The sequence below is a fragment of the Scyliorhinus canicula genome, chromosome 7 (assembly GCF_902713615.1).
Source record: "Scyliorhinus canicula chromosome 7, sScyCan1.1, whole genome shotgun sequence".
NCBI classification, from domain to species: domain Eukaryota; kingdom Metazoa; phylum Chordata; class Chondrichthyes; order Carcharhiniformes; family Scyliorhinidae; genus Scyliorhinus; species Scyliorhinus canicula.
In genome coordinates, this window is record NC_052152.1 from 108809631 (window position 1) to 108832041 (window position 22411).

Genomic DNA, 22411 nt, shown 5'->3' on the forward strand with positions numbered 1-22411 from the left:
CGGAGCACCCGGAGGAAACCCACGCACACACGGGGAGGACGTGCAGACTCCACACAGTGACCCAGCCGGGAATCGAACCTGGGACCCTGGAGCTGTGAAGCGTTGACGCTAACCTATGGAGATGGGTTTCAATCACAATATAACATTTAAAATTATTCCATATTTATAGAGAAGGTAACTTTTTTTTTGCATGTGCAGAGTATATGGATTGCATTTATATTTTAATTTTTTACACTTATTCAATCTATTTCAATTCCGAGAAGCAGAGGTTGTAGTTTTTGAAATAATTTAGTGGTATTTTAAGCCCATATATTCTTGGAAGAGAAAATAATTTGATACAAAGAATTTGAAATAGTGTTACAAAGCGAAGTGTATATGAATAGACTAAAATGCATCGTATCAGGAGTTTTGAGACCCTAAGTTTTTTTTGGAGAAGGGGTTCAGTATAAAAATTTATTCTGTAAATTAGCCTTTGGACTGTGATTGTCTTTGTTCAAGGAGGAAGAGTCAAAGGACAACTGAAATTGTAACAAATACAATTATCAGTATCAGAGCCATCTTGAATTAATCTTTAAGCAACTAGTATTGTTACAGTTTTAGAGAAAATACAAATGTAGTTTATGAAAACTTTCTGTATTTCAGATGTACTTGCACCTCAGTACCCATGGCAGTCAAATGACATGTCTCTCAACCTATTGCCTCCAAACCACAGCAATGATTTTATGTTGGAGCCTCCTGGACATAACAAAGAGAATGAAGATGATGTGGAAGTTATGTCGACTGATTCTTCAAGTAGTAGTAGTGACTCTGACTGAAACCAAGAGAACATTTTTTTTTCAGTTCAATCTTTGGACTTCTGGCATTGGAAAATCTTCTTGTTTCTCCTATTCTTCCACTCCTTCCCTTCTAATACTGTTGATGTTGTGCAGGTATGGACACATCAAGAAAGTGTATTTTGATGAGCATTGCAGTAAGTTAGGTAAAGTTCTGCTTAAAAAAATACATATTTCTCCCAGTGTTGAACTCGCTGTCCAATGTGAATATGCTTGATTATACTTTATTGTACAAGATGGTGGTAATGCTATATAGAAAATAACCAGGCATTAATTTATTCAATAGACTTTGGTACCAAATATAGCATATGGTATGACATTACTCTATAACATTTTCCCTACAGACTATTTTAATCGCACTGCATAAGGCATTGCATTAAGAGGAACTGCGAAAAATAGTAATTTACAACTGGAAAGTGCTGTGCAGTAAAAACAGAACAGCTGCAACTATGCATGTAACTGAGGATTAAAAGTATTTTCATAAAACAACAATTTAAGCTGGTAAGGAAACCATAACCCTTTTAAGAGGAGAGATTTAAAATTACATTATTCGTGAACTGGACTGGCAATTGTATTTTAGAACTGCCATTGTGCCAGATTGGCGCGAGAATCCCAGACCTAGATTAATGACACGTAAATCTGCTCCATGGACATGCTCCAATCACCCTCAGTGAAATTAGTTGGATGGCCATATGACTATGGGTACAAGCATAAAAGTACTTGTAACTTGATACATTTAAACACAAAGGTCATTGTCGTGAATTTTGAAGCAGGTAGAAGAATATGCATCTGCTACAATAAGAATGATTCTTCTGAGGTTGTGTTAAAGCACACTGATGAATCTGTACTTTGTATCTTGCTGTGTCATACATGCCTGGCTAATGGATGCACAAAATCTTTATTTATCCTGGTTGACCTTTCCCAAAATTCACACCTCTAGCCTTGATAGTCCCCAAAAGACTGATTTTGTCAAAGCAATTAGAGGGATTATTTTATTGTGAAATTAAAACAATTTTTCTACAATAAAGCAAACAAAAACAGTTGTAAACATTGTTTTGGAGATGTACATTTTACCATGTAACAATGTGATTTCTATATTGTAAATAAAAATAGAATTGTCTTTTATATCATTGGTAAGGGATATTTTCTGCAGGGCATTTTTCTGATATTTTCATGCACAATAGCCCCATAGTTCCAAATCTCATTTAAGCAAAATCAATATTGATAAATGTCAACTATATTTCCTGACTACATGCAATGCTGTGTATGAAATGTATTCTTGCTGAGTTCTTGTTTATTGTCAATGGCATGCAAGTTAACAATAGCTTGTCGTAAAGCATCTCAAAGTGCTTTACAGTTGGGTAATAAGCCAAAGGAGCATACATAAGGAAAATCAAAGTATGTTTTAAGGGGAAGAGGTTTAGGGAGGAAATTATAGAGATTTACGTCTAGACAGCTGAAGACACCGCAGTCAGTGGTTGGACAAAGTAATTGATTCCCAAGACACCAGAATTAGAGGAACGCAAAATTCACAGAGGGATAATAAAAGCAGAACACTGTTTTTATTTCAGATTTCCAGCAAGTGCAAAATGATTGAAATACTCAGCAAATCTGGCAGCATCTGTGGAGGGAGAAACAGGGTTAATGTTTCGAGTTGTATATGACTCTCCATAACTGAAGGACATAAAAGTACAATGGGCTTTACGCCATGGAAAGGGGAAGTACAAAAGCACTAAGGTGGGAAAGATTAAGTGACAAAGGCATCATGAAACAAAAAGTAACAGGAGTGACAAGAGTTGTGGTAAAGACATAAAGCATTTGACCAGAGTGTGAATGCCAGAATAATGAACAGCTCTGTCCAAAAGCAAAAACATGAAAATCAAGATTCAAACCGTCACATGGCAAAAAATTGAATCAAAATGGGGGATAGGGATGATACAGCGCCAGGGACCCAGGTTTGATTCTGACCTCGGATGACTGTAGTTTGTAATCTCCGCATGCCGGTGTGACTTTCCTCATGATACTCCGGTTTCCTTCCACAGTCCGAAGATGTGCAGAGGTAGATTGGCTATGCTAAATTGCCCCATGGTGTCCAAAGGTTAGTTGGGGTTATGAGGGTAGGGTGGGGGATTGGAGCTGGATGGGGTGTTCTTTTGGAGGGTTGGTGCAGACTTGATGGGCCAAATGGCCTGCTTCAGCATTGCGAGGATTCTGTAAATTCATGGTTTGAAATTGTTAAGTCCAGAAGACTATAAAGTGCCTCATGAGAAGGTTTTTAAAAAAATCTTTTTATTCCCACATTTTCATCAAACAAAAGAAAAACAAACACAATAACAATCTCCAAAACACCCCCTCCATAGATAATCCAGTACATCCATTTGTGCATGAAGTTTGTGGTGTGAGCACCTCAAACCTTCTTCCGTTTCCTCCCCCAACTCTTCTTCCCACTTGGCCTTAATCCCTTCCAGCAACACCTTATCTTCTCCAGAACCATCCCATAAATTGCTGACACCACCCCCTTCTCTGATTCGTCAATAACTCTTCCAACAACGAGGGGGACGGCGCTATCGGGAATCTCAGAACTTTCTTGCAAAGTCTCGGAGCTGCAGGTACTGAAACCCTTCCCCTTGCTCCAGTCCATACTTCTCCCACAACTCTTCCATCTTGCAAAACGTCCCCCCAGGAACATGTCTTTTAATACCCTGATCCCCCTTCTCCTCCCATCTCCGAAACTTCCCCTGTACAGTAAACCCAGATAAACAAGGTGACCAATTTGTCCACTTCCTTGAAAAATGTCTTTGGTAAAAAGACCGGCAGGCACTGGAAGAAAAACAAAAATCATGGCAACACATTCATTTTAAATGCCTGCACCCAGCCCAACAATCACAGGGAGGTTGTCCCACCTTGGCCCCTACCGCCTCAGGGCTTCCCATCCCACTGCCTGCGATACTTCCCCTGTACAGTAAATTCTATGTACTCCTCAATCACTTTCCCAATCTTCTCACAGAAGCTTCAGTCCTCCAACAACCCTGCATCCATTCTCCACCCTGGCCTCTGGGCTACCCCCCTCTCCAGGACCAAATCCACCCAGTGCAGTGCATTGTCTGAAATCGCTATCGGCAAGTACTCTGATCCCCTAATCCCAGCCAACAATGTCTTCCCTGCCACGAAAAAGTCCATCCACGAATCTCCTTTGTGAACCAGCGAGAAGGAACGAGTACTTCCGCCCCCTTGGGTGCAAAAATCTCCACGGGTCCACCCCAACTCCCTCATATGCCCGGCCAGTGACTTTGTTCCCCCTCATGAGAAGGATAAATGTTAATCTCTTCCTCTCTCCGCAGATGCTGGATATTTCCATCATTTTCTGTTTTCTCAGAGGGATGTTGGGCTGAAAGAGGTTGTGAAGGTGGGGAAGGGATCAGCCAGTGAAGGGATTTGAATACCAGGATGAGAATTTTAAATTTAAGCTGTTAATGAATCGGGAGGCAAAGTAGGCCAAGTACACATGTGAAAGGTGAACGGGACTTGGTTCAAGTAAGGATATGGGTGGAGTTTTAGGTTAAGTATTAACTACTTGTAAAGCTGTGCAAAATACAGTAAAAACAAAGCCAATGGAAGCCTAACAAGCTACATTGTAAGAACTGTACTGTGTGAGCGAAGCATTAGTCACACAAAGTTCAATATAGGGGCTGGTTTAGCACAGTCGGCTAAACAGCTAACTTGTAATGCAGAACAAGGCAGCAGTGCAAGTTCAATTCCTGTACCAGCCTCCCCGAACAGGTGCCGGACTGTGGCAACTAGGGGCTTTTCACAGTAACTTCATTGAAGCCTACTTGTGATAATTAACGATTATTATTATTGAAAGCAGAACAAAGTCACAATTTTAATACAATACTGTAACGGAATAGATGTATAGATAACAATGAGCATGTCATTCCGTCAAATAATGTTCATGATAACAAATGCATTGAACATTCTCCAACCCATTGTTATACTGAGGAAGCATTGCATATGCTAAGTGGTGATTGCTCCTTTTTCAACCTCTCAGTAGATTGCTGTCCAGGCTCGGCTCACATTGTAAAAGAACAGAAGAACTAGGAGTAGGCCATCTGCCCCTTTGAGCCTGCTCTGCTATTCAATAAGATCATGGCTGATCTTTTTGAGGTCTCCGCTCCACTCCGCCTGTTCACATAACCCTTAATTCCTTTACTGTTCAAAAATCTATCTATATTTGCCTTATAAACATTCAACGATCCAGCCCCAGGTCACTGTCCATGTGGAGTTTGCACATTCTCCCTGTGTCTGCGTGGATCTCACTCCCACAACTCAAAAGATGTGCAGGGTAGGTGGACTGGCCATGCTAAATTGCCCCTTAATTGGGAAAAAAAGAATTGGGTACTTTAAATTTTTTAAAAAACATTCAACGAGGTAGCTTCACTGGGCAGGGAATTACACAGATTCACAACCCTTTGGGTGAAGAAGTTCCTCCTCAACTCGGACCTAAATCTGCTCCCCCTTAATTTGAGGCTCTGCCCCCTAGTTCTAGTTTCACCCACCAGTGGAACAACTTCCCTGCTTCTATCCTATCTATTCCCTTCATAATTTTATATGTTTCTATAAGATCCCCCCCCTCATTCTTCTAAATTCCAATGAGTATAGCCCCAGTCTACTCAATCTTTCCTCAAAAACCAATCCTCTCAACTCTGGAAACAACCTAGTGACTCTCTTCGGCACCCACTCCAGTGCCAGTACATTTTTTCTCAAGTAAGGAAACCAAAACTGTACACAGTACTCCAGGTGTGGCCTCACCAGCACCCTATACAGCTGCCACTCATCTTAGTGTCATCTGCGAACTTTGACACATTACACTTGTTCCCCAACTCCCAAGTCATCTATGTAAATTGTAAACAATTGCGGTCCCAAAACTGATCCCTGAGGCACACCACTAGCCACAGATCGCCAACCAGAAAAACACCCATTTATCACCACTCTTTACTTTGTCAGTTAACCAATCCTCTATCCATGCTAATACATTACCCGTAACACTGTGCACCCTTATCTTATGCAACAGCCTTTTGTGTGGCACCTTGTTGAATGTCTTCTGGAAATCCTGATACACCACATCCACCGGTTCCCCGTTGTCCACTGAGTTTGTAATACTTATGCTGAGCACTGAAAAATCACTTTAAATGTCCTCCACTGTTCCTCAATTGTCCCACCATAAAGTTTTTGCTCCCAGTCGACCTTAGTCAACTCCTCCCTCATCCCATTGTAGTCTCCTTTGTTTAAGCACAAGACGCTGGTATTGTACTTTACCATCACACCCTCCACCTGTATTTTAAATTTAACCTTACAATGATCACTCTTTCCGAGAGCATCCCTAACTACAAGATCATTCATTATTCCTGTTGCATTACACAGGACCAGACCAAGGATAGCTTGCTCCTTCGTAGGTTCCATTACATCCTATTTGAGGAAACTATCACAGACACATTCTACAAATTCCTCATGGCTACCTTGACTGACCTGGTTTGACCAATCCACATGTAGATTAAAATACCCCATGATAATTGCCGTTCCATTTTTACATGCATCAGTTATTTCTTTGTTTATTGTCCGCCCAACTGTGATGTTATTATTTGGTGACTGATAGACTATGCCTATCAACGATCTTTTCTCCTTACTATTTCTAATTTCCACCCAAATGGATTCAACCTTTTTTGCTGAACCAACAATTGTACCTGGCAGGCCTTACTAGAAGGTGGTACATTTATAACTGCTTTCCGCTTCCTTTTCAAAGAAATGGTCCCAGAATAGCAAACATCCAAACATAAATTCTAGCAGGAACAAGTTCCACAGCCTTGCTTGCCTGAGGCCAAACTGTACTTTTCGAAATGCTAGGTAATATTATAACAAGGGAAAAAAATTCTGAGAAATAGGGCATTTGGAAGATTCACAATTACAAGACCCCTGAAGTCAAGAGAAGACCAAATTTTTCTGCAATAGAATAGAAAGCCCATTAATCCAGAAACAAATAAAATCTGCGCTCAGGCACAATGCCAGGCCAGTTGTGGACCTCTGTTAAAATGTTAAATTAAGGCACTAACCCACTCACATTGAGTGGCCATTGACTGACAACTAAAGTGCGCTGACTTTTAGGAATGCATAAATAGTGATTCTTGATAATAGAAAAAAACAAATATGGTTCAGAACCATTGTACAGAACTGCAGGAAGAATCACTTGATCGGGACAGGGGAAATTATTTTTTGTAACCTAAGGTTTTTCAGCCTACTGGATAAAGTCAAAAACTAAGAATGGTAAATAGCACATCTGAGTCCTAATTCTTTGAAAAGATGGTACCGGTAATCAACACACTACATTATATAAAGGATATATTAGGAATTTATATAAAAACCACAAACATAACATCATCTGTTGCATAACTGAGCATAGGTTGGAGGGGTTTTAAGCGCAGCTTGTTTTCCTCAATCCATCAACCTCTGATGTGTTACATTTCAAAAATAAAACTACATCTTAATAATTCTGAATTTTTAGTAACTCATTTAATACAATTTGCACATATATGCACATTTAAATATAGGAAGATGCATGCAAGGCTTGTTTAGATGACTAAAATCAATTAGTTCTACTGGTTTCTTCTGAATGTAAACAATCATTTGTGACGGACTTCCGGTTGCGGTGATGACGTGCTAAGCCGCACATTTGGGAGCTCCCGATTTTAACGGACTTTTGGGCTCCCCAAAACGGCGCTTTTTTGACGTTTCCCGGTGGGGGAAGGTGTTGGGAGAAACATTCTCTGCAATTTATGTTTCGAAATCGAAGGCGGGGCAAGGAGAAAAATGGCAGCAGCTCCCCAGAAAAAGCAGGGGAAGGAATCCAAGATGGCGGCCGGCGAAGCACCCGAGGAGTGGAGGCTGTGGGCGCAGGAGCAGCAAGCTGCTCTCCTGCGCTGTTTTGCGGAGCTGAAGGCTGAGTTGCTGAGCTCACTGAAGGACACAACCAGCAAGCTGATGGAGACCCAGACGACCCAGGGTGCTGCCATCCAGGAGTTGCAGCAGCAGGACGCTGAACGAGAGGAGGAGGCCGTGGTCCTTATGGATAAGGTGGAGGTGCACGAGGCATTCCATAAAAAGTGGCAAGACCGCTTTGAGGAGCTGGATCTCCGCATGAGGCAGAAGAATTTAAGGATCTTGGGCCTTGCGGAGGGTCTGGAGGGGTCGGATCTGCCGACCTACGTGGCCAGCATGTTGAATTTGATGGTGGGGGCAGGGTCGTTCCATCTGTCCCTGGAGCTGGAGGGAGACCACAGAGTGCTGGCCAGGAGGCCCAAGACGAATAAACCCCCGCGGGCAGTGCTGGAGCTGTTCCATCGGTTCAGTGACCGGGAGTGTGAGCTGCGCTGGGCCAAGAAGGTGAGGAGCAGCAAGTGGGAGAATTCGGGTGCGGATCTACCAGGACTGGAGTGCGGAGGTTGCTAAGCAGCGGGCCGGGTTTAACCGGACGAAGGAGGTGCTTCATAAGAAGCACGTAAAGTTTGGGATGTTGCAGCCTGCGCGCCTGTGGGTCATTTATCTGGATCGGCACCCTACTGCGTCAGTAGGGTGGGGTGGGGCAGTGCTAAAGCGCGGGCTTTCCTTTGGTTTCCAGCGTTGCGGGGCTGGAGGGATGGAGCTGGTGGTGGGGGCGGGGCCTCTACTGGGTTTTTTTTCCCGTGCTGGAGCGGTGCCAAGGGGAGTGGCAGGCGTGGGGATGATCCCACGTCGGGAGGGGTCGAGTTTTGGCGGGAGTTGCCGGGGTCAGCAGAAGTCAGCTGGCCCACGGAAGTACAATGGAGGGCATGTCGCGGCTAGGAGGGGTCCTAGCCTGGGGGGGGGGAGGATACCGGGTTGCTGCTGGTAGGGTCAGGAAGGAGCCGGTGTGGGGGGGGGGGGTAGAGGAGAGGTGCTGTCGCCGTGGGTACTGGGTCTGGCCAGGGGTGTTGTTTGTGGCATCTGAGGTGGTGGCGGATAAGGGGGGTAGGTTTGTTATGGTGAGGGGTAGGCTACAGGGAGAGAAGGTGGTATTAGTTAATGTGTATGCCCCAAATTGGGATGATGCGGGCTTTATGAGGCGTATGCTGGGACGTATCCCGGACCTGGAGGCGGGGGGTCTGATCATGGGGGGGGGGGGATTTCAATATGGTGCTGGATCCTTCACTGGATCGGTCCAGTTCAAGGACGGGTCGGAGGCCGGCGGCGGCCAAGGTGCTGAGGGGGATTATGGACCAGATGGGAGGGGTGGACCCCTGGAGGTTTGGGAGGCCGAGGGCGCGGGAGTATTCTTTTTTTCTCCCACGTCCATAGGGTTTATTAAAGGCGTTTGCTAGGCGGCAGGTGGAGGGATTTCCTTTGCTGCCCTCACGGGGGGCAAAGGACAGGGTGCTTTCGGGGGTGTGGGTCGGGGATGGGAAGGTGTCTGACATTTATAAGGTAATGCAGGAGGGGGAGGAGGCGTCAGTGGAGGAGCTGAAGGCTAAGTGGGAAGGGGAATTAGGGGAGCAGATGGAGGACGGGACTTGGGCGGATGCCTTGGAGAGGGTTAACTCTTCCTCTTCATGTGCGAGGCTTAGTCTCATTCAATTTAAGGTTATGCATCGGGTTCACATGTCCGGGACTCGGATGAGTAGGTTCTTTGGGGGCGAAGATAGGTGTGTCAGGTGTTTGGGGAGTCCAGCGAACCATGCCCATATGTTCTGGGCATGCCCGGCACTGGAGGAATTTTGGAAGGGGGTAGCGAGGACGGTGTCGAGGGTGGTTGGATCCAGGGTCAAACTGGGCTGGGGACTCGCGATCTTTGGGGTTGGGGTAGAGCCGGGAGTGCAGGAGGCGAAAGAGGCCGGTGTTTTGGCCTTTGCGTCCCTAGTAGCCCGGCGGCGGATCTTGCTGCAGTGGAAGGATGTGAGGCCCCCAAGTGTGGAGACCTGGATCAGTGACATGGCGGGGTTTATCAAACTGGAAAGAGTCAAATTCACCCTGAGAGGATCAGTACAAGGGTTCTATAAACGGTGGCAGCCTTTCTTGGACTTTCTGGCTCAGAGATAGGGAAATGGGTCAATAGCAGCAGCAACCCGGGGGGGGGGGGGGGGGGGGGGGGGTGTTATCTATTTGTTCTACGGATATTCAATTTAATGTGTTGTTAATTTAATTTGTTGTTAATTTATTTTGTTGGTCATTGGGGTTGGGGGGGGGGGGGGTTCGGTGTACGAGCTGTTACGGTTCTGGGGGTGTTATGACTGTTATTGTTAGAGACCGTTGCTATTTTCATTACTGTTTGTTGTTGTATAAATACAAAATCTTTCAATAACATTTTTTTTTTAAAACAATCATTTGTGACTCAACACATCTTGTAAGAACTTTATTCAACATTATACACAATGATCAGGATGTTTACCATCATTTGCTGGTGAATTTCTAGAAGCATTTTTAAGTCTTTCTTTAAAAGGATGATAAACTTGTCTCACACAAGCTAAAGGGCAGAATAGCTGGTCTGTTGGTGGAAGGTCTTCCCACTTGATCCAATCCCATCCTAGAACAAAGACAAGCTCATGTCAAACTTATGTTTAATATGTTCTTACAGGTATTTAATTAGATGTGAAATACTCTGGGCTTCCCTGAGGATGAGCAGTGTTACATAAGTCAAAGTTCAATTATTCCCAGATTTAGCTCTTCAGCAGCCAAGGACATGCAAAAACGAATAAGTCTCAAATTGAAGCTGCTGCAAACTACATCCAATTGCAGGATTTCAATTTGGCCTAGGTGAGGTGAAAAATGGGAAATGGCCCATTTACTCAAATCCAGGAGTTTCAGCCAGTTTAAAATCACATAGTTTCCCAGAGCAGCACACGGTTTCCCACTGTTTACAAAGCTTGCATCACCCTGCCTGCTTGGGCTACGGGCTGCTTGGTAATCTAGAGCTGAATTGGAAGAATCCCCAGTAAATTTTAGCTTTTACAGGTTCTCTCAGGGAAATGCCTTAGCCACAATCATCTGAAGGTCTCTTAATTCAGGAATGGTCCTTTTAGATTGGAAAGATACAAATATTGCTCCATTGTTTAATAAAAGTGAGTGAGAGAATCCAGATAAATATAGAGCTGTAAAACCTAATCTCTTGTGGGGAGGATAAAGTTACTGAGCACTTAAGTTTGAGCTGATTTGACAAAGCCAAAATGGGTTTTTAACAGGTAGGTTATGTCTAGTAATCCGAATCTGGGTTTGAATAAGTAACTACAGATTAAGAAATGCCCATGGATGTAGTTTATCGTGAACTTCCATTCAATAAGATACTACATAAGATTTATAAGAAGGCATTCAATAAGATACAACATACAACCATATTTCCAATTAGGCTAGCTGTGTGTATGGGGCACCACTTATAACTAGATTAATCACTTATATAATTGTATATACATTTATCTAAATTTGCTGATGGCACAAAATTAGGTGCCATGATAAGAAATGTAGAGAGCATAAAATTATAAAGACATTGATTAATAAAAATCGACTGAATAATATTGTGGCAAATGAATTTTGATACAGGCAAGTAAAAAATCATCTGATATGGATCAAAAAGAATTAGAGCTGCATTTTATTTTAATGGTGACAGGCTAAGAACAGTGGAGGTCCAGGGAGTTAATGGGGAGTAAAGGGAGTTATGTTAGTTAATGGTCCTTGTACACAACTCTTGAAAATATTGTAGTTGGGTATAAAAAAAAGGCTAAGGGAATGTTAAACAAGAGGGCTTAGAAAGTAAAGAGGGTAGCATTTTGCTAGAGCTATGCAAAGACCTGATTAGACCATGTGGCTACATCAACATCTCTGGGCACTAGACCATAGAAACTATTTTTATGAACAATGTATAACTTTTGGTTGAATATATATATAATCCATATATATATATATATATATATATATATACACACACACACGTTCTTTTTTCAATTTTGTTTATGAGCCTTGGTGCCTGGGAGTCACGATAAATTTATGACTGAAAGGTTTAAGGTCTTTTGGATTTGCTGGTATAAATACATTTTTAATCATGTCTTACTTAAAGAGGTGGATTAAAAGTTAAGTGAAACAAACACAAAGTAGAAAAGTTTTATTGTTAACCTGGCAACAGTGATCCAGGGACACAAACACATAAAAGCCAGGGAGTGTTCAGTGTGTGTGTCAGAGAAAGACAGGGATTTTAAGCTCTCGGAGAAGAAAAACTACAAGGCTAGTAGGATCCCAGTTAACTGAATAATCAGTTATAGGATCAGTTTGAAAAACCAGGGGCTGATTCAGCACAATGGACTAAGACAGCTAGCTTGTAATGCAGAACAAGACCAGCAGCACGGTTCAATTCCCATTCCAGCCTCCCCAAACAGGCGCCGGAATGTGACAAAGCCTACTTATGAGAATAAGTGCTTATTATTATTATTATTGAAGACAGTCTAGGGAAACTCATTTATTTTCTCAATATATGATTTGGATGTGGGGATCAAATATAATATTTCCGAGTTCGCAAATGACACAAAATTAGGTGAGAATGGGTATTAGAAGGAAGATGTAAAGCAGCCTCAAGGGGATTTGGACAGACTTGGTATGTGGGCAAGAACATGGCAGATGGAATATAATGAAAGAAAAATGTGAGGTTATCCACTTTGGTAGGAGGAACAGATGTGCAGAGTATTTCTTAAATGATTAGAAAGTGTTGATGCAGAAAGGGATCTGGATGACCTTGTCAATAGGTCACTGAAGGTTAACATGCAGGTGCAGCAAGCAAGAGGATGATTGTAGGTGTAGCAAAGTCTTGCTTCAATTTTATAGAACCTTAGTTAGGTCGCACCTCGAGTAGCATGTGCAGTTTTGTTCCCCTTACCTCAGGAAGCATATTATTGCCACTGAGGGAGAGCAGCGAAGGTTCACCAGACTTGTTCTCAAGATGCTGGGACTGTCCTATAAACAGAGATTGGGCAAACCCGGCCTGATGCTCGAGGGTTTTGAAGAATGAGGTGATGTTATTGAAATCTACAAAATACTTAAAGGGATAGACAGGGTAGATGCAAGCAAACTGTTTCCCCTGGTTGGAGAGTCTAGAACCAGTGGACACAATTTCAGAGTAGGGGGAAAACCATTTAGGATCCATCCTAAACCATTCTAAATCGTTTAGGATCGACATAAGGAGAAATATTTTTACTATGAGGGCTGTGGAATCTCAGTATTCGATTATGTTTAAATTAGAGCTTGATAGATTTCTAAATACCAACGACATAAGGGATAGTGTTGGAAAAGGGCATTTAAGTGGATGATTAGGCATAATTGTATAGAATGGTAGAGCAGGCTCGACAGGCTGAATGGCTTACTCCTGTTCCCATGTTCCTAATATGGGCCTAACAATAGGGTAATCAAGTCTCCAATTTTGTGATTCCAAACTCCCGTGGCTAAATGAGTCATTCTGATTTTGATCTCAAAGAGACCCTCAGGATAATCGATATTTGGTATAAACTGTAACTGAGAAGAGATGTGAACACTCGTGGCACGAGTTGCAGAACTGAGTGAAGTTGCTGCTTCAGGAGGAAGTGTCAAATTATCACACCCTATTTTCAACTGCCCTCTTTGATCTGTAAATCTTTTTTTTTTAATTTAGATTACCCAATTATTTTTTCCAATTAAGGGGCAATTTAGCATGGCCAATCCACCTACTCTGCACATTTTTGGGTTGTGGGGGCGTAACCCACGCAGACACGGGGAGAATGTGCAAACTCCACACGGACAGTGACCCAGAGCCGGGATCGAACCTGGGACCTCAGCGCCGTGAGGCGGTTGTGCTAACCACTAGGCCACCGTGCTGCCCCGATCTGTAAATCTAAGCATTTTGTGATGCAAAGACTATTGGAACAATATGTGAGGCAATATAACTGAAAACAGGTCATACATTCATCTCTGGAGTACGTCTCATCATACCCATGATTAAACCGAGCAATGTGTACATGTACCACATAAAATATTAAGAAAATTAATATACACAAGCTGACAACAGAAATAAAGTATTCTACTGCATTCAAAGTTTCAGACAGATCCCAGTATCAGTGTGGGAGAATCAATATAAATATACCTTTATACCAGTGTCAAGGCATTCATGTGTGTTCTGTATCATATTTGATTTGCTTTTAAAAACACGTTACCAGCCAGACAGATATTATAAGTACTTTGACAATGAATATTGAGTCTAAGATTGCTGTGAAGACCTATTCTGGGGAATTGCTTCTTTCTTGAAGCATTAGAAAATATCCCACTTTCTATTTTATGGTGTTTCTAAAAGACGACACTGTGAGGCGATAAGACACAGTGAGGAGATACAGGGGTCCGAGGTCGTGAACAGATTTATAAACATGCTCAAATCACTTGTACAAGCATAGAACTTAAAGTTAAAAAATTACCCTCATTCTTCTGTGGTTCTAAATTCTTTGGCTCTGAATCATAGTCCATATTGACTTCTCCTTGCATGAAAATTGTGACGTAGTGATAATTTTCTTCTAACTTGACGCTATTTACAACAGTTGCAAAGTACACATTATTCAAGTGGAGTCCCGTCTCTTCAAGAACTTCCCGTTTAGCACAGTCTTCCCAGTTTTCTCTATTAAAATTAATTAGTTTAAAAAGAAGTCATGTCAATACAAATTCTCAAACTCTTCAAACCTTTTACAAAAGGTGTCTTAAAAATAAGTTCCAGTATGCTAAATACTAAGAAATCCCAATCGAAGTCTCATTTTCAAATGTCAATTTACACAAAGATTTACAGCACAGATCAAGACCATTCCACCCAGTGTTCGTGACTTGTTAATGCTTTACTTGATCAAACTGTGCTACAAACTGTACGCTTGATTTTGCCTCCCTTCCCATAAACCAAGGAAAATATTAAGAATAAAACTGAATGGTGTAACATGTTGGTGTTCCAATATTTGCATCTATGGCAGTCTATATCAGGCCTTTCCTTACTTTAGAAAGTACTTGACTGACTTAATATATGTTCCAGTATCATTCTTGAGCTGACTATCAAGTACCACATACAATCCAAGTCCTCTTAAAGTTATAATTGTGTAACTTAATTTGAAGCAAGTCAGATGTTCCCATTAAAACTAATATATAAGCTGTATGTAGATTCCGTAGGACCATTGTCAGAAGAAAAATAACATTCTACGTTGGAATACTTTACATTGCTAATTCCTATATTGGTAAATGAAATTACCTGTATAAAAATAAATTTATAAGTGTAAAAGAAATATGCCAACTTTCCACTTACCTCCTGTTCACCATACCCAATCACCACATATCCTGCTGACTCTCCTGGTTGCTGTGGACCCTTCCTCTCACTGACACCCTGGTTCATGGTCTTCGCCACTTCCTGACTCTCTCCCTCGCCACAGACACTCCAATTTACAGCCTCTGATGCTCCATGGCACTCCAGGTCCCTCAGACCCTTCCTCTCACCAAACCTCCCACTCCTGCTACCCGCTCCTGAACCCTCACTCGCCCCTTGAGCCTGTCCCGTCATTCAATGGGATTATGGCTGGTCTGTGACCTGCCTTTGGCCCATTTCCCTTAATGATTTTGCTGAACAAAAATCTACCTGTTTCTGATCTAGCTTCAACTGCTGTTTGTGGAAGAGTTCAAAACCTCTACCATTCTTTGAGTGAAGAAATTCTTCCTGACATCTCTCCTGGATGGTCTAGCCTTAATTTTTAGACTATGCCCCTTAGTTTTACAATCTTCAACCACTGGAAATATTTTATCTTTATCTACCCTGCCTTTCCCTGATCAGGAAATGATTGGTGAGATGCAGGAACAGCAGCTTTGACTTGCAAGGGCACACATACTGGAGGACCAGCAATGAATGAGAAGCGTCAGCCTATCATGTCTGCGGCCCGAGTTAGACTAGACACAAAACAACTTTAAAATTAACCTCGTAATGCTAAGCGAGGACACATACCCCATTAACTGACGTTAAAGCAAAACAACTTAAAACAAGACACCTTCAAATAGGGACTTGTTGCAGATCTGAAGTTAATTTTGGTTCAATTCCACTCCCACCGCCACTTCATCTTTTGGTGGTAATGAAATGAAAATCGCTTAGGGCAGCACAGTAGCATTGTGGATAGCACAATTGCTTCACAGCTCCAGGGTCCCAGGTTCGATTCCGGCTTGGGTCACTGTCCGTGCGGAGTCTGCACATCCTCCCCGTGTGTGCGTGGGTTTCCTCCAGGTGCTCCAGTTTCCTCCCACAGTCCAAAGATGTGCAGGTTAGGTGGATTGGTCATTCTAAATTGCCCTTAGTGTCCAAAATTCCCCTTAGTGTTGGGTGGGTTACTGGGTTATGGGGATAGGGTGGAGGTGTTGACCTTGGGTAGGGTGCTCTTTCCAAGAGCCGGTGCAGACTCGATGGGCTGAATGGCCTCCTTGTGCACTGTAAATTCTTTGATTATTGTCACGAGTAGGCTTCAATGAAGTTACTGTGAAAAGCCCCTAGTCGCCACATTGCGGCGCCTGTCCGGGGAGGCTGATACGGGAATCGAACCGTGCTGCTGGCCTGCATTAAAAGCCAGCGATTTAGCCCAGTGAGCTAAACCAGCCCCGATATGCCCCTGATGGCAACAAGGCTATTGTGATGCAGCATGTTAATACACTAGGACTGTGCCAAACTCCCTCAATTCTGCAATCCCGGATGTAAATAGTAATAGGATAATCAAAGCAAGAGTGGAGCCAAAAGGAGAATTATCTTGTGGAGGCACTTTGCCTCTATCACCACAAGAAGAGGATTCTGCCAATGCACTAGTAAAGAGGGAGTTGTGGTTATTTGGCGAGGTTCAAAATAAAGGTAATTAAAAGGTTGGCCATACTCAAAGCAGAGATCACTCGTTCCAAAGGGGTAGTTGAGGGAGGGAAGGGTGGAAATTACGGAGTCACAATTTTCTAATCTTCCTTGGTGCTGTTAGAGAAGATTCTCATCTAAAAGCAAAATGCTGCTGATGCTGGAATCTGAAACAAAAACAGAAAATGCTGGGAAAATGCAGCTGGTCTGGCAGCAGCTGTAGAGAGAGAAAATAGAGTTTAAAGTTTCGAGTCTGCATGACTCTTTTTCAGAGAAGATTCTCAATCGGTAAATTCTCCGGAGCTTCAATAACTGATTCCAATGACTACTCACTTTGCATTTTGGCTCCTATTGTCTGATCAGTTGGAATGCAAAAGGATTAATCCATTTTAAAAAGGAAACCTATTGTAATATACAGTGCATTACAGGAACCCCCGCACTCATTACAATGATTAATATAGTTTGCAGACAGACTATACCCGAATTCCAGGTGGCCGCCAGGTAGCTGGAAAGTACCTGCCCCGATCGAACCTTTCCTTTTACCGAGCAGAACACAGCCCGGTCGCCCCGAACAGGTCACCACAACCGCCACTCCTACCCCTGGCCGCCGTGCCAGGGTACAGCCGTTACCTGCCATCGAAACTGTGAGAGACACTGACTTCCACTGACAGTTAACTGACAGAATAAACTGGCAGTGCAGTCAAGCGGGCGCGCCTGCGCGGACTGGGGAGGGTTTGGAGGCACGCGCGGCCCCCGGGCTGGGCGGAGTTTGTAGGAACGCGCGGTCCCCAGACTGGGCGGGGCTTGTAGGCCTGAGCTGCCCGCGGGCTGGGCGGAGTTTGTCCGCATGCGCGGCCCCGGGCTGGGCGGGGTTTGTCCGCATGCGCGGTCCCGGGCTGGGCGGGGTTTGTCCGCATGCGCAGTCCCAGGGCGGGAGCGGGTTGTGTGCGTGCGCAGGTGGGTGGCGGGAGAGCGCGCGCGTCGTGGTTAATTCCCGGGATGTGAATCCTGTGTACGCTTCCCCGTTCATTAGATATTTTCCTGCACCTTCCACCTCAACAGCTTGTCTGCAGCATGTCCTCCCCCATCTGCGGAACCACCAAAGCAACTCTATCCAAAATCACAGATGACATATGTGAACAATGATCTTTGACAAACCGTCAACTAAGACTGGAAACATTAGCTCTTTTCTCTCCCTACGGCTGCTGCCAGACCTGCTGAGATTTTCCAGCATTTTCTCTTTGGTTTCAGATTCCAGCATCCGCAGTAATTTACTTTTATTATTTAAACAATCCTTCATGCCTGCCGCCATTAACATGGTACACACTGCTGCGACTGTGCATTGGTGGTGGAAGGAGTGATGCACTATCAATTATGACAGACAAGAGGGGAGTACTCAAGGCTTTATTTTTTTTTGAAATAATTTTTATTTGAAAAATTTTGAATTTATACAACAATAACGCACCAGAGTAAAATACCAAAAATAACAATAATATTAGCAATCATAAACATTCGCCCCACCTCCACGAACAACACAGCATTTTAACAACACAAATTAACACAACATAAAGTTACAGAATAGAAACTACAATAAGGAACCCCCCCCCCCCCCCTTGCTGCTGTTATTGACCAAGATACCTACCTTTGAGCCAGGAATTCCAGAAAAGGCTGCCATCGTTGAGAGAATCCTTGTATTGATCCTCTCAGGGCAAATTTGACCCTTTCAGCACCTTAAATTGGATGAGACTAAGCCTCGCACATGAGGAGGAAGAGTTGACTCTCTCCAGGGCATCCGCCCAAGTCCTGTCCTCTATCTGCTCCCTGAGTTCCTCCTCCCATTTAGCCTTCAGCCCCTCCACTGACGACTCCTCCACCTCCTGCATTACCTGATAGATGTCAGACACCTTCCCCTCTCCGACCCACACCCCCGAAAGCACTCTGTCCATCGTCCCCTGTGAGGGCAGCAGAGGGAATCCCTCTACCTGTCGCCTAGCAAACGCCTTTACCTGCAAGTATCTGAACATGTTCCCTTGGGGAAGCCCAAATTTATCTTCCAGTTCCCCCAGGCCTGCAAACCTCCCGCCAATAAACAGGTCTTTCAATTTACTAATTCCTGCCCTTTGCCACCCCCTAAATCCCCCATCTTTGTTCCCCGGGATGAACCGATGATTGCCACCCAGTGGAGCCTCCATCGAGCCCCCTGTTTCCCCCCGATGCCGTCTCCACTGTCCCCAGATTCTTAGGGTCGCCGCCACCACCGGGCTCATGGTAAACCTCTTAGGGGAGAGCGGCAACGGCGCCGTTACCATGGCACCCAGGCTCGTACCTCTACATGACGCCATCTCCATTCTTTTCCACGCCGCCTCTCCCCCCTCCATCACCCATTTACTCACCATTGACACATTGGCCGCCCAATAGTACCCCAGAAGGTTGGGCAGCGCCAGCCCGCCTCTATCCCTCCCTCGCTCCAGGAACACCCTCTTCACTCTCGGTGTCCCATGTGCCCACACAAAGCTCAAATTACTGCTAGTCACTCTCCTAAAGGAGGCCCTGGGGATAAAGATGGGCAGGCACTGAAAGAGGAACAAGAACCTCGGAAGCACCGTCATTTTGACGGACTGTACCCTCCCCGCCAACGACAATGGCAGCATGTCCCACCTCTTGAACTCCTCCTCCATCTGATCTACAAGTCTGGTGAAATTATGTTTGTGAAGAGTCCCCCAGTCCCTGGCCACCTGCACCCCCAGGTACCTAAAGCTCTCCCCTGCCCGCCTAAGCGGGAGCCTACCAATTCCTTCCTCCTGGTCTCCAGGGTGCACCACAAACACCTCACTCTTGCCTAAATTTAATTTATAACCTGAAAAGGTCCCAAACTCAGCTAGCAGCTCCATCACCCCCGGCATCCCTCCCACCGGGTCCGCCACATACAGTAACAGGTCATCAGCATACAACGACACCCTATGTTCCTCCCCACCTCGCACCAAGCCACTCCACCTCTCTGAATCCCTCAACGCCATCGCCAGCGGCTCGATTGCCAGTGCAAACAACAAGGGGGACAGGGGGCAACCCTGCCTGGTCCCTCGGTAAAGCCGGAAGTACTCCGAACTCCTCCCATTCGTGGCCAAGCACGCCATCGGGGCCTCATATAGCAGCCTTACCCATCTAATGATCCCTTCACCAAATCCAAACCTCCCCATCACCTCCCATAGGAACCCCCACTCCACTCTATCGAAGGCTTTCTCCGCATCCAGCGCCACCACTATCTCTGCCTCCCCCTCAATCGCCGGCATCATGATGACATTCAACAATCTCCGCACATTCGTGTTCAGCTGCCTTCCCTTCACAAAACCTGTCTGGTCCTCGTGCACAACCCCTGGCACACAGTCCTCTATCCTGATGGCCAGGATTTTTGCCAGCACCTTAGCATCCACGTTGAGGAGAGATATGGGCCTGTATGAACCACATTGCTGGGGGTCCTTGTCCCTCTTTAAAATTAACGAGATCAGCACCCGCGACATCGTCGGGGGAAAAGTCCCCCCTTCCCACGCTTCATTGAGTATCCGCACCAGCAAGGGGCCCACTAGGTCCACAAACTTTTTATAAAATTCCACCAGGAACCCATCCGGCACCGGTGCCTTCCCTGACTGCATCTGCCCGATCCCCTTAACTAGCTCCTCCAGCTCAATCGGCGCACCCAACCCCTCCACCTCGTTCTCCTGCACCTTCGGGAAAGGAAGCCCGTCCAGAAACCTCTCCATTTCCCTCCTCTCCCCCGTTGGCTCCGACCGGTACAGTTCCCCGTAAAAGTCCTTGAAGACCTCATTCACCTCTAACCCCTTCCGCACCACATTCCCACTCTTGTCTCTCACTCCAGCAATTTCCTTAGCCGCATCCCGCTTGCGGAGCTGATGAGCCAGCATCCTACTCGCCTTTTCACCATGTTCGTACACTGCCCCTTGTGCATTGTGCCTTCCTCCACTGTGCCTCCGCCTTTCTAGTGGTCAGCAAATCAAATTTAGCCTGCAGGCTGCGCCTCTCCCCCAACAGTCCCTCCTCTGGTGCCTCTGCATACCTCCTGTCAACCTCCAGCATCTTTCCCACCAGTCTATCCCTCTCACTCCTCTCCCTGTGTGCCCGGATGGATATCAGCTCCCCACGAATCACTGCCTTCAGGGCTTCCCAGACCATCCCCACCTGAACCTCCCCGTATCATTCACCTCGAGGTACCCCTCAATACTTGCCCGGACCCTCCTACACGCCTCCTCCTCCGCCAGCAACCCCACATCCAACCGCCACAATGGGCGCTGGTCCCGCACCTCCCCCATCTCCAACCCTATCCAATGCGGAGCATGGTCGGAGATTGCAATGGCCGAATACTTGGCCTCCTCCACTCTCGGAATCAGTCCCCTACTCACCACGAAGAAGTCTATCCGAGAGTAGACACTATGTACGTGGGAGAAGAAAGAGTACTCGCGTGCCCTCAGCCTCACAAACCTCCATGGATCCACCCCACCCATCTGGTCCATAAACCCTCTCAGTACCTTGGCCGCCGCCGGCCTCCTACCCATCCTAGAGCTGGACCGATCCAGTGAAGGATCCAACACCGTATTGAAGTCCCCCCCCCCCATGATCAGACCTCCCGCCTCCAGATCCTGGACCCGTCCCAACATACGCCTCATAAAGCCCGCATCGTCCCAATTTGGGGCATACACACTAGCAAGTACCACCTTCTCTCCTTGTAGCCTGCCCCTAACCATAACATACCTACCCCCCTTATCCGCCACCACCTGCGATGCCTCAAACAACACATTTTTCCCCACCAGAATCGCCACTCCCCGGTTCTTCACATCCAATCCAGAGTGGAAAACCTGCCCCACCCATCCCTTCCTCAGGCGGACCTGGTCCACCACCTTCAGGTGGGTCTCCTGAAGCATTGCCACATCTGCCTTTAACCCCTTCAGATGAGCAAATACCCTTGACCGCTTCACCGGCCCATTCAATCCTCTCGCATTCAGGTGACCAACTGGATCAGAGGGCGTCCTGCCCCCCTCCCCCGTCAACTAGCCATAGCCCGTCGACTGCCCGCCCCAGGCCAGCACCCCCTGCCCGACCCAGTCCCCACAGCGACAACACCTCACCTCTGTCCCCCCAGCCCCCACCAGCTCCTTCCTGACCCTACCAGCAGCAACCCGGTATTCCCCTTTCCCCCCCCCCTCCATTCCCCCCCCAGGCTAGGAACCCTTCCAGCCGCGAACCGTCCTCCATTGTACTTCCGTGGGTCAGCTAACTTCTGCTGACCCCGGAAACCCCCGCCAATTACCCGACCCTTCCCAAAGTGGGATCATCCCCCAATCTATCCCTCCTCCGGGCACCGCTCCAGCGCGGGGAAGAACCAGTTAAGGCCCCGCCTCCCCCCTGTCATCGTCTCCGCCCCCCAGCCCCGCAGCGCGGGAAACCAGAGGAAAGCCCGCGCTTTCGCACTGCACCACCACACCCTTCTGACGCAGCTCCCAAATACCAGCCCCACTCCATACCCCCAACCCGACATAGAATACAACAAACCCACCCAACCCTCCCCGCAAGATACAAAACTCAAACAATGCCCCACAGCAAAAAAAATAACAGAACAACACCCCCATAAATAACAATATCAAAATTACAAAAGTAC

The 22411-nt window shown here is 45.7% G+C and overlaps 2 protein-coding genes across 4 annotated transcripts in view; one reads left to right on the plus strand and one right to left on the minus strand.

The window, feature by feature from the left end:
• Positions 1–1958, plus strand: part of med4 (mediator complex subunit 4) — a 39193-nt gene extending 37235 nt beyond the window's left edge. Inside the window, exon 7 of the mRNA XM_038802637.1 lies at positions 643–1958. Within this exon, the coding sequence (XP_038658565.1) occupies positions 643–815 (173 nt within the window). The 3' untranslated portion in view covers positions 816–1958. The remainder of the gene's footprint in view (positions 1–642) is intronic.
• A 1032-nt stretch (positions 1959–2990) lies between these two features.
• Positions 2991–17523, minus strand: nudt15 (nudix (nucleoside diphosphate linked moiety X)-type motif 15). 3 transcript variants are annotated; one of them, XM_038802639.1, is made up of 4 exons: positions 17223–17523; positions 14315–14511; positions 10285–10419; positions 2991–3044 (listed from the first exon to the last, which is right to left on the minus strand). In XM_038802639.1, the coding sequence occupies exons 1-4, from the start codon at positions 17378–17380 to the stop codon at positions 3028–3030; spliced, it is 507 nt and encodes a 168-aa protein (XP_038658567.1). In that variant the 5' UTR covers positions 17381–17523; the 3' UTR covers positions 2991–3027. The 3 variants fall into 3 exon arrangements, with proteins under 3 accessions (XP_038658567.1, XP_038658568.1, XP_038658566.1); XM_038802640.1 differs by lacking the exon at positions 2991–3044 and adding an exon at positions 5187–5204 and having other exon boundaries at positions 17223–17522; XM_038802638.1 differs by lacking the exon at positions 2991–3044 and having other exon boundaries at positions 10220–10419; positions 17223–17521.
• Positions 17524–22411: the final 4888 nt, after the last annotated feature.

Excerpts from the sequence above, each read along its gene's own strand:
- nudt15 (XM_038802638.1), bottom strand. The coding sequence starts at position 17,380 with ATGGCAGGTAACGGCTGTACCCTGGCACGGCGGCCAGGGGTAGGAGTG. Across the intron at positions 14,512-17,222 it reads GGCGGCCACCTGGAATTCGG|AGAAAACTGGGAAGACTGTG; the intron begins GTATAGTCTGTC and ends TAATTTTAATAG. Across the intron at positions 10,420-14,314 it reads AGAACCACAGAAGAATGAGG|GATGGGATTGGATCAAGTGG; the intron begins GTAATTTTTTAA and ends TCTTTGTTCTAG.